A 12678-nucleotide genomic window follows, 5' to 3' on the forward strand; every position below is an offset into this window, starting at 1 on the left:
CCTCTGAAGAAAATACTGTGATGAAAAGGAAACTGTATGAAATTCAAGGGGAAACACAATTGGGAAATCTACATACCTACATAAACATTCACAGACACATAGCTTGCTTATGTTCACAATCAAAAAAAGTAAATTCTACACCATAAAACATTATGTTAAGTTCGTTCTTATGTACCTTGATCTGCCACACCAAGTGTGGGCACTGAAGTATCTGGTTGCTCTTCACCATACTCTTCTTCCAAAGGCTCTGCAAAGGCTGAAGGTTTACCCCGCTTGGAGTAGATAAACTGAGCAGCTAAAAAACAAAAGCAAATTAAAGGTCAACCATTAAAAGGAAGACTTCCTCATGATGGTTCCTGGTCTCACTTCTTTAATGGACATGAACATGGTAGTAAATCAAGGTAGCCCATGGGAGTCCGGGGGAGGGGTGTTGGGGGGAATATGGTATGCCCTACAAATACACAGAAAATATAATTTCCAGGGGCACATAAAGTCCATAAGCAAATCAAAAACTAACCAAATGTTAAACAGACAAAATAACACCAAACTGTACATGGACAAAATGTGAAAAAAATAAGGACAAAACAAATGCAAGTCAACCATAAGTGGGCGATGCTTTCATTCTATCCAATGACAGGAATACGACTTAAACCAAGCCACATATACATGAACAACTATATCTGCAGTATGCATGATATCAATGAAGCAATGAAAGAGAAGTAACTTATTGCCATGTGAAATGTTTTAATGTTCAAACACCTTAATAGAAATGCATTTGAAACAAAGTTGGGACATTTTGAGGACAGTTGGCAAGTTCAGTACTGGATAAAATGAAGGGAAAAGTGGCACACATTGTTTTGCATCATTTTCAACAAATGTGTCTGTTGTGAGAAACCAGGAGGGAGTCCTCACATCAATTTCCATTGGATCCTCTAGACAGGTGGCCAGGAAAAGGCCATCGCTTTTGGATCCAGAGCCTGGGGGTGGAAAAGCTAGGAAGCATCATCTGGGTGGAGGGTTCTTGGGGAATAGGAAGAAAGAGTCCTCAGGTTAGACGCAGTATTGCACCTTACCATTTTGTGATGAATCCTTATTGACAGTACTGGGACGAAGTAGAGGCAACTAAGAGCAATGAAGACTTTGCTCTTTTACCACTCTGGTACTGGGATGAGGAAGATGCCCAAGAGCTGTAAGGATGAGGCATGTCCCTTTGATTGTAGTCGGGCAGGGCTGATTGGACCTTTTCACCTGCAGCCTGTCAAGGGGCTGCAGGTGTATACAAGGATACCAGCCCAGTGGGGAAGAGAGTGACAGGAAAAGCAGTAATGAGGCTGGTCCATGCAACAGAGAACCCTACTGGAGCAGAGCGCTGAGACGCTGAGGACCACGTAGAGAGGAGGTCCACGGAAGCGGGGCGAGGGAGTTGGGACTCCCTAGAGCAGGCGGAACAAGGTGAAGGGAGTCATGAGGGAAGGCTGCCCCTTTGCCTTTTGCTCAAAGTGCTCATTGCCCTGTGTTGGACAACCAACACAGGAGTGTGTGAGGGGCAGGAGCTGGAGCCCCGACTCTGAAAGCAGAAAGCTGTGTGATCCGAGCAGCAGCAAGAACTGTTAAAGTGATCGGTGAGATTCTGATGATTGAGAAACCCGGTGCACGCATATGTGAACTTTATTATTTGCTGAATACTTTATATGGGAGTTTTCACGTGCTTTGAATAAGCATATTTTCTAAAGGCTATGATCCCTTCATTGTCAATTGCCAAACAGCTGGGAATACAGAGTGGTCGCGTGTGAAAAACATATTTTCGAAGGTCTCCAAACACTGAGCAATTCAATTAAAGCAAAACGGACAAATATTGAACAGATAAAGCAAAAATTAACCATAAGCAAAACTTATAATTATTGAATATCAAACGGAATCAAAACATTGTTAACAAACACAATGAAGACGTTTGAAACCCAAATAGGGAACAGAACTTCAAATCCAAGCAAATTCTTGCATGTTGAAGCCCTGAAATGAATATAAGGATAAGCAAACCACAATATGCTGAGTTCTAAAATAAATGTGGCTTTAAAGAACATGCAAACAAAAGATGCTGAAGCTTGCTTTACAGTGAAACTTTAAAAGTCGAAGGAGTATTGATATCAACTTGAGTGAAAGTTACAAACTATTGAAACAAATATTTGAAAACAAAATTAACTGAACTCTGGAACTTAAAATTGAGAAGTCAAGGATACTTTGTTATTTTAACTGTTTATCTCACCTACATCTAGGGCAAGGGAACCCTTAAGATTGGAGATATTTGCCGAAGTTAGAAGTGGGTTGTTTGAACTGTGTTACTTAAACCTTGGGGGAGGGAACCCAGAGTCCCGATTAAGACCATTTCATCTTAAGTTCAAGGAAGGTTTTACACTTGAGGAAGGGATCTGAAAAGAAGCCGCGAGCTGAAAGAAGCTCAGAACGTTGTGTTGAACACCATTTTTTTATGGTTGCTGACATCCCTACATATTATACAGATTAGTTGCAAGGGCAAGCATAGGGTATGGACACAGACAGATTCCTAAATTGTTCCTCGTTAGGGAAATCCCACCTTTGCACAGGGCAGGTTAGGCCTTTTTCCATCTTGACATTTAAGTTAATAGAAGTGTTTGTCTTGAATTTTGAATCTGTTGTCTGTGTCTTGCTTCATGATGCCTTCACACTGTGCAAGATTACACAGAAGACAAACTAATGTGGCAAACGTAAAGCAAATTGTGAGTGCATTCTGTGTCTCAAAAACGTATATCAACTTCATTCACTACTACAATTTAAATGAGGGTGATTTATATTAACCATGTTTTGGCGGGGTCCGTGTCTAGCGCGCATGGCGTGAGGAGGCAGCCCTGCTGAGCTCCTGTCCGTGATCCTGCAAATGATCCTGCTGCGGCATTTAAACTACGAATTTGCTAAAACTATACACTGATATTAGTTGAAGAACCCCTTGCCCACCACCCGGTGCGGTTTCCGACGCGGACAAGACCCTGGAAGTCCCCATGAAGACTCTCCTAAGCGACCCCCCTGCACGCACAAAATGGCGCCGATGATCTGCAGAGGACTCCCGAAGTGAGTGTGACCCTGCAGAGCCCCGCCGGTCACTGGCTCGTGCAGAAACCACATAGCAGACCAAGAGTTTTCACCTCCAACCCCGCCTGAATCCTCGCAGCATCCGCCAGAACTCCTGCACCCGCGCTGCCAGATAACATGACGCTGTGAGCCGCGGCTAGCCGCCTGCGGTGCACGGCTCTTCGGTGAGAGGACAGGACGGAAAAGAGGCGCCCCTGACTGCCACTGCACTGATCCCACGGGAGTCCAGAGAGTGCAACCGCTGAGATCGCAGAGAACAGGACACCGCTGTTGAGCCCCAGGGCATATCCAGGGAGCAGGAGCCCAGCTGGGACGGACGACGGAACAACGCCACAACATCCAGGTACGCGGCGCACCCGTCCTGTCTCCTCCGGCGCATTAGAGAAATCCCCCAAACTTATAGAAGGGGAAGGTGACTGAGAAGCAGTTGGGACCTACTACCAACATCGAGGCCCATGAGACCCACCTCCCCCGGGACTGTATGCATTGTACATGAAGGCGCACGTGTGGGGGGTGCGGGAGGGCGTGGAAACACTTACATAGCAACTCACACACGTTGAAGGACATGGCTACCCTAATCTGCTAGGCACGCCTATGCGGCCCGAATCACTGTGCATAAGGCAAGAGCTGAAGGCTCAGAAACGCTGCCCACACTGCCGGCTGGTATCAGAGGCCTCTGGTACTACGGTGCGCCAACACTAAAATTTCTACTAAAGAGCATTCCGTGAACTGCATACGGTCAGCCAGCCTACGTTGTGGGGGAACATCTCCCTACGCTCTCATCTTGGGGATCACCTTGCGGGCACCAACCCTCTCCCTGCCCAAACATCTCTACCATGCGGAGAACAACATTGACCGGCGCCACTCATACCATTGTCAGGAGGCCCTCCACACAAAGGTGCACTTAAATGGGGGCACTATGCATGGACAGCCACAGAGGGGCAGGGACCACCTCAGCATATGCCTGTGACCACCCACTAGACACGGTCAGTGTTCCAATACACCCCCACGGTGAGGGAGATTACCCAACAATGCCACTGCAGCTCCGCTGAGGCACCAGAACCGCGGCGAGAACTCGGCAGGGCCCACTCACTCACGGTCCTTACTTCCCTAGGTCACTAGAACAGTGGACTACTGGTGGACGCATTGCAGACGCTCTGGTGCGTTGGTCACACACCGAGCAGGACACTGCAGCGGCACGGCAAATAAAGGCCACCATACCCGTGGTTTCACCCCGTCCACAGCTAGACCACTCCAAATCGCCATAGCTGTGATCAGAGTAGGCGGCAGGACCTGTACTCCTGAAACTGTTGCAACCCTAATTCAGTCGGCGGGCACTGATGACCGCCTGTTAATATCCCACAGGGGCCTTGATACGCGGAACAGACGCAGCGCCGAGCACCAGGGAGTCTCGTGGAACCGAATCGCTCTCAACTCACTAGAAGTGGCCCCTCTTTGCGCTGGTGACCTCCCCACACAACTTCGTGCTACTGCATCAGACAGTTAACCCCCACCACTGGGAAGCCGCAGACGAATCCCAGCGCACTTCAAAAGGTAATGTCCCCCACCAAGGGTAAATCCAAATTGTCCATAATGGATTCCTTCTCGGCGGCCAGGCCAAAGACACAGTCGCAACGGGAGACTCCCGAGCACCAAGAACCGCATCCCTCTGACGACAACTCCAAAGATGCCCAGGTGCTGCAAGCCATCACTTCCTTGAGAACATTCATTGACACAAAAATAGACTAGGTTAAGTCTGACATGCAGCTGATGCGCCAAGACGCCCACAACTTGACAGAGAGAGGGACCACGGCAGAAACAGGACTCCACGAAACCATCGAGACGAAGACCGACCTGAAAGCCAAGGTTCAAGAACTGGAGAGGAAGGTGGCACACCTAGAGGCGAGGTCCGAGGACGCGGAGGGGCACGCACGCCGCAACAGCATTTGCATTTTAGGAATCCCAGAGGACGTGGAAGGGTTAAACCCGACGGAATTTGTGGAGACCATGTTACAGCAAGAAATTGGCGTCGGCCAGCTGTCTCAGGGCTTCACGGTGGAGAGAGCCCACAGATCACTACAAAAGAGGCCCCCACCAGGCTCTTACCAACGCCTGATGATTGCAAAAATTTTGAATTTCTGTGACAGAGAAATACTACTTCGTTATTCACGAGAAGGAGGGGAAATAAAAAGAGGCGACTCCAAGATCGTCATCTACCCAGACTATACGCCTACAGTACAACGAGCCAGGAACTCTTTTGTGCCGGTCAAGGCAAGGCTCCGAAAACTAAACCTTAAATACATGCTGCTATATCTGTCACGTCTCAAGGTAATCTACAAGGGGAAAACAGTATTCCTGGACACACCGGCTGCAGCTAACATGTGGATGGAACACAACAGACTAGCCGGAGATGAAGAACCCATTACATGAGCACCTTGAGAACGAGTGGGTGGGCGGGATCGCACTTGAGTCAAAGGACAACACAAGCAGCTGCTGCCCTAGAATCCACCCCACAAGAGATTGGTGCAGGCCTGTTGCCAGCACATTACCCGCGCCAAATTACCTGGATAGGTCCAGACGGCGAGGGGGCAGTTGTTTGTTAATGTTTTTTTTCTTTAGGTTTATCACGCTGTATGCTTAGCACACCTACACTCACCCCAGAGAAAGTTCAGTGCAGGCCAGTTGCCAGCACTTTCCTCGTGCCAGATGGCCTGGACGGGATCAGGCGGCCGGGGGGCGCCTGAGCGGCATCTTCCCACGGTGGCTGCTAGGAGCAGTTGTTCATTGTCATGGTTTGTTTTTCCGCCCACAATGCCGGGAGTTACGACAGTTGCAGAATCTCCAGAAGAAATGGAGCACGGTGTGGAAGGGCGGGTGTCATCAGACCCGTAGGGAATGGATCCCATCAGCCGGGCTGTCGGGAGGCAGGTGGGGAATCAAAGTAGTCCCTCAGATACATGTAGAGGGTGGCGGGTGGCCGCTCTTGCAAGGGGTTTCAACACCAATATGGCAGTGCAAGTCACAGTGTTAACCTGGAATGTTCGGGGTTTGGGCACCTATCTCCGTAGGAACAGAATAAAATCATACCTAAACAGAAAACGGGTGGGTATAGCACTACTGCAAGAGATTCATCTAACTGGTGAAGGCAAGGCCAACCTAAAGGAGGTCATGGGTTTGGAGCGGGCTACTCCAGGTTTGCACGAGGGGTGTTCACATGGATCAGCCCCCAAATCCCTTTCAAGTTGCTCAAGGAAGAATCAGACCCAGAAGGCTGTTCTGTGATAGTGCGGGGACACATAGAACCGGTAGAGGTGTGCCTAGTGAACTCCTACTTCCCCAACTGCAACATCCCTGTCCACTTAGAGCTGCTATACACCAAAGTAACCCACCACAGACACAGCTTTTTCATATGCGGGGTGGGGAGGGGGGACTTCAATTGTGTCCATGAGCTAGACCTAGACAGATCTGCTCCTCCCTTAAATCTAGCGGCAGCGGCCTCTACCGCGCTGAACTCGGCCCTGGAAAGGCTAGACCTGGTAGACGTCTGGCGAGAATTACATCCGGAGAAGCGGGGCTACTCCTATTATTCATCCCTGCACAATCTCTACAACAGGATAGATCACATACTTACGGGCAGGGAGTGTCTTGTCCACATAGACTCAGCACAATATTTGGGGCGATCCACATCTGACCACTCGCCACTACTGGTATAATGGAATGTAACTGCCAGGGCACATACAGTAGGCCGACAGACCAGGTCGCCTCCTAGCCTGGCTCTGCAAAAAAGGAACACCCCAAACACCTCACGACCTCATTAAAGGGGGCGGATGGCACCCTACTCCAAACACAGCAGGACATCAATGACGCATTCAAATCTTTCTACACCCAACTTTATTCACATGACACGCCCATCCCGTGGGAGAAAATCTTTGACACAGAGGAAATTGGCCTCCCAAAACTGACACCCACACAGAGGGACGCCCTAGACGCAGACATCACAGCTGAAGATATCACCGAGGCCATAAACTCTTTAGCCACCACCAAAACCCCAGGTACTGACGGGCTGCCCCCGGAGTTTTACAAAACTTATGAACCATCACTCACACCATTACTACTTAAAGTATTTCAGGAAGCAAACAAACTAGGGACTCTACCAGAGAGCATGAGGGAAACACTCATTATCCCGATGCTCAAACCGAGAAAACCAGCCGATGAGTGTGACTCATACGGCACACTTGCAATGCTTAATTGTGATGTCAAGATATTGACCACGATCCTGGCTTCAAGGGTCTCGAGACAGATCGGTGGGTTAGTACATAACTATCAAAATGGCTCCATACCTGGCCGCAACACTGCGGCAAAACTCTGCAGGCTCCAGCACATCATAGCCCAAACCGACCAGCACGAGGGCCCTTATGCACTACTATCATCAGACGCTATAAAAGCGTTTGATTCCATCTATTGGGAATGGCTACTAGCCACGCTCAAGGAATTTGGGTTTGGGACCAGCTTTATTAAGTGGGTGAAAATTCTATACACTAATCCCAAAGCGAGAGTGAAGACTGGCAGACTTGTGTCTTCGATATGGGACATTCACAGGGGTACCAGACAGGGTTGCCCACTGTCCCCCATGCTGTATATATTGGGCCTGGAACCAATTGTAATCTACTTTAGGAAGCAATTCTTCGATGCTGGCATTCGGCTGGGCGGGGAGTGTCACATAATATCACTCTATGCAGACAATGTACTCCTGTACGTCAGAGACCCCCACTTAAATGTGCCCTGCATGTTGGAAGTCCTAGACATTTTCTCCGCTGTCTCAGGCATACGGGTTAGCAGACAAAAATCTTGCCTTTTCCCGCTAGCAGCCCTTAAGGGTATGAATACAGAAGACCTCCCGGAGGTTGGAGTTCAGTGGCAACCAACCTCATTCAGGTACCTAGGTGTCCCTGTGATGTATTCCCCAGAGCTAATGCATAAACATAACACTGGAGCCGCACTGAAAACCTTGCGCAAGTCAGTTGGCTTCTGGACCAAGCTCCCCATGTTAGTAATGGGCAGGGTGTCAATTATCAAAATAATAGTCCTCCCCAGATTTCTTTACCACTTCCAAAACGTCTACCATTACATCAAATCCCCATTCTTTCGCACACTTGAAACTATTTTCAAAGGCTTTTTGTGGGGGGTAGCAGACACAGGTTGTCGTTATCCACACTAACATTACCTTATAGGGCAGGTGGTGTACAACTCCCAGACTTGGAACGGTATTATCTGGCCGCACAACTGAGTTTTGTGGCCCGATGGTTGCCTGACAATACCACAGCAGAAACCAGGCTGCTTCAGCATCTGATTAGTCCCCTACACTTTAAAGAACTCATCTGGGCACCACAGATATGCCTAAGTAATCCACCCATGTTAGTGGTGCTAGGTCGGCAAATATGGCTCAGAACCAGGGCACTGCTACACCTAAAACACTCCTACTCCCCTGAGGTCCCGATGATTTCAGATTTATGCAAATCTAGCACAGATCAGATCCTGGGAAAGGTACAGGTTCTACACATGGGGGGACATGTATGATGAAGGCAACTTCAGAGACTTCACATCGCTTCAGGTGGTGTGCCGTGCGGACAATTCTTATGGTACCAACGAGCCAAGTGCACTGCACGTACGAAGTGGGTCGAATGGCCTGAAGAGCCGGAGGCGCACCCCCATCTGACACTGCTGTACAACCTGGGGGACGGCTGGAGACTGATATCCCAAATATACAGTCAACTAACAGACGGACCTAACCCCCGCAGCACAGATCTGAAAACCAGGTGGGAACAGGATGGTTTAGGCTGATACAACTTAACGTGCTATATCGCACATATATGACCCCACATAGAATAGCCCAGTTCAACAAGCAGGTCCCCCACAGATGCACGTGGTGTAAATTGGAAAACGCAGACCTATGGCACATGTTCTGCAGTTGCCCCAGAGTACACCACTTCTGGGCTAGAGTTGAGCAATCATGCTCAGCCGGCATGACCAGATCCGACTGGTCCCCTATAGAATGGCTACTGAGCATGTACCCTCATCTAGCCAAGGTAAAACACGCAACTAAACTCATGGACCTGGCCTGCGTGTTAGCAAAAAGAACCATCGCAATGGCCTGGAAGCAGGCGAAGGGCCCACAACACTCAACATGGCACCGGGAAATGAAACAATGGGTAGAAGCAGAAACTCAGGCCTGGGAGGATGGAGTCCTCAGATCCCCAGACGACGCAAGCATGGCACTAGATGCATGGAAAACCCTAACACGAGATCTGTTTCACCCTTCAGACGATAAACCGCCTTGAGTAAACAACCCTGTAGATCACCAATACCCCAAACTCAGGGCAGCCTACCTGAGCAGTGCGCCACATAGACCACCCTAGCCTTCCCACCTCCCCCCTCTCCCTCTTCCCCTCATTCCCTGACATCCCACTCGGGCCCTCCAGATGCCTACTGCACCTAACTAAAAGGAACAAGAGCTACACATCGGAGAACACCGCAGTTTTATTGTATTGTTTGGTTACATGTTGTGTTTAAACGTTACTATTGGTATGCAATTCTGATATGATGATATGTCTAACAATAAGAAATGCCAATAAACAAACTTAAAAATAAATTAACCATGTTTTGAACAAATATTTTAAGAACATTGCTTATTGGCAACGAAGTAAAGTATGTGCAGACCATGGAAAATAGCAGAATTATTTTGGCTAGAGGAATAGTAAAGTATTGCTTAAACACCTCTTTTTTTTTTATTTAACGTCAGCGCAAGTTCTAGTTCTGTTTTTTCTGCATTTTATCATCAACTGGAATTGTATGAAAGTGGTTCAAATGCTTGCCAATTTATGCACATGGAGTTGTAGAAGTAATTCAAATAAATGTGCACAAATGCATTCATTTTTCCAATGTTATCAACAATTGATCAGCAAAATGCTGTTGCGAAACTTCATAGCAAAAAAGCGCTCAACTTTAAGGTAAAATACATAATGCAGAGAAACATAGAAGCACAATTATTCCCCAGCCCCATTACGTCCACCTTTTACAAGAGAGCCCAACAGACCGGACCCATGCCCAAAGCTATGCTCAGATTGATTTCAACTGGGCAGTGATTAATACTAATTAGATACTGGCTTGGTGGAAGCTCGTCAAAGCACCAGTCTCATTACGTGAGTGTAAAGAGAACATGTATAAATGGAAAATTAATACACAAAACCTTTTAAAGTTGAAAAAATAAATTTGCATACATTCAAAATGAAAGAAACATCTAATAAATTGCAAGCACCAAAATATGTCTTGGGAGCAGGAGGATTCAAGCATGAAGCATCATTAAACATTTTGATACATTGTGTTTTGATAGTGCAGGATGGGGCCAGGCAGGGAAGAAATTATGCAAACAAAAAACGGGTCAAATACAAAGGTTGCATTGCCGGGTGGGAGAGGAGGCAGGGCTACTGAGTCTTCTGGTGGATTCAGCCAGACTGGACAAGCAATTTGTTCAGAGCTTACCTGTATCACGAAAAGGACCTGTCCTACCTCTGGGTCCAAGTTACGAGGAAAGTTACGAGGCAAGAAAGGATACATTTGGTCTTCTGACTGACTCGATGGTGAATAGCTCTTTACTATCAAATAGCAGTAGAAGAAGCTTGTTCTGAAATTTCTGGAAGCAAACCCCTTTTGTGATGGAGCGCTATCCCAGGCAGGACACACTACATCTACATTTCTTTATTACTCACATTTAAACTCCTTATACTTATACTTGGAGAGATCAGCAAAAAATGGCTGAAAGACAACTTCACCTGCAGTTATTGCATCCCTCTAGCAGTGGCAGCCTTTGCTTGCCAAGCGGAGAGAGGTTTTGTGAATATGTTTTACTAACACCACTGCTAAATCGACCTCAAATCCTGGCGTTGTTTCGGGAGATTCCTAGCCTGACACTGATTGCATCATGTGAGATAGTGTGGGTTCAATTGCAGTAAGAGGCAGACTAAATTTGGCTAAACTCCACTTTTCGGCATGAATGATTAGGGCATTGATTTTGTCAGAACTAGAATCTTTCTTAACCTTGGGATATGACGTGGTGCAGACCCTGATGGACCCAAAAACCAGCACCAAATGAACTCATATTAGCTCAATCTTTCCAACCTTCAATCACCATTCAAAGAATTGACCACCTTAAATCCACTCTCAGTAGTCATAAACATGCAAACACATGAAGAGAAGATTCATTGAAGAAAATCCAGGCAGACCATCGCCTGAGTAGGATTGGTCCATGGTCTTGTCTGCATTACACAGCGGAGACAATCTCCAATCATCCAGTAGATGATCAGTGGTCCTCAGTTTGGCCTTATGGAACTGTAAAGGACATACTTTCTTGGAATCATATTTTCCTCACTACCAGAATGTGCCTTGTTATGTCTACAGGAGACTTGTTTGACAGTATGCCCCATAATAGATGTATATGTTGTTTTAACAGTAGACGCTATTCAGGGAACACAGGGTCGCCCAGCAGGGGGCCTCGTGTGCACTGTGAAAAATGGCCAGCAGCTAAAAATGGTTAATGTAAAGGCACACAGGAGAGACATTCAAATAGTAAAAGTGGTAGGAGATTGTGTTTGTCAAACCGATGTTGCTATATCTGTAACATATTTTAACCCAAAATCTGTAGCAATTGAATCATTTTTAAGCGCTTTCAGCCCTTGTTGCAAATTTACTGGAAAAAGAGGATGCTGAAATAATTGTATTAGGCGACTTCAATCGTGAATGTCTGGACGCAAGGTGGTATTCTGATGTGCCCCGGTGGGGGGCTTCCCAAATGACGAGGAAAAGAGAGAGGTTAATAAGATCTGAACTTAAATCCTAGGATTTAATGATAGCAAATGGAAATTTGAGGGAAGATATGCATCCAGAATTTACCTGGGAAAATGGCCCCATGAGATCCACTTTGGACTATGCATTCTTATCCGAGTCTTTATTTTGGAAGTGTGATAGCCTTAGAGTAATGTCACTAAAAGCTAGTGACCATCATATGCTAGTTAGTTTTTGCTTTGCAAAAATCAGTAAATGTCACCCAAAGTAATAATCGTAAAGTGGCAGTAGAGGTTAACTTGGGGAACCATGCATTAGCATGGACGCCAGCATTATCGAATCAATTTAATGGGAGTATCTTTCATATGGGCTCAAAAGATGAAGGTGACCTGTATAATCCTGCAACCTACGATAAAGCGATCCAATGGGCCTTGGGGAAATGTAGATCGTCTAAAAGGGGAAAATGGTAAGAAGCCCAAACAGAAGTAGGGGTATAGAGACAAATATGATACCACTCTGGAAGATTGAAAGAGGGAACTAAATAAGGCATTGAGACAGTTAAGAAAAAGTCCATCCGACTATGAAGACAGAGCAAGTTTACTGAGACTCAAGTATAAAACTTGGGTAAGGGGATTCCGCTTCTTGCTCTATATAAATGATTGGGAGGCAACACAGTAGTCACGTACCTGCAAAAACTCAGTTTCCTTCTAGAGACTG

General features: G+C 46.9%; 1 protein-coding gene across 2 annotated transcripts in view; it reads right to left on the minus strand.

Annotated features, from left to right (window-relative positions):
- Positions 1 to 12678, minus strand: part of HBS1L (HBS1 like translational GTPase) — a 1647668-nt gene that overhangs the window by 1461218 nt on the left and 173772 nt on the right. For both annotated transcript variants that reach the window (XM_069606737.1, XM_069606738.1), the window contains exon 3: positions 176 to 295. In XM_069606737.1, the coding sequence (XP_069462838.1) occupies positions 176 to 295 (120 nt within the window). The remainder of the gene's footprint in view (positions 1 to 175; positions 296 to 12678) is intronic.

The sequence above is a fragment of the Ambystoma mexicanum genome, chromosome 4p (assembly GCF_040938575.1).
Source record: "Ambystoma mexicanum isolate Mex_15411 chromosome 4p, UKY_AmexF1_1, whole genome shotgun sequence".
Taxonomy (NCBI): Eukaryota; Metazoa; Chordata; class Amphibia; order Caudata; family Ambystomatidae; genus Ambystoma; species Ambystoma mexicanum.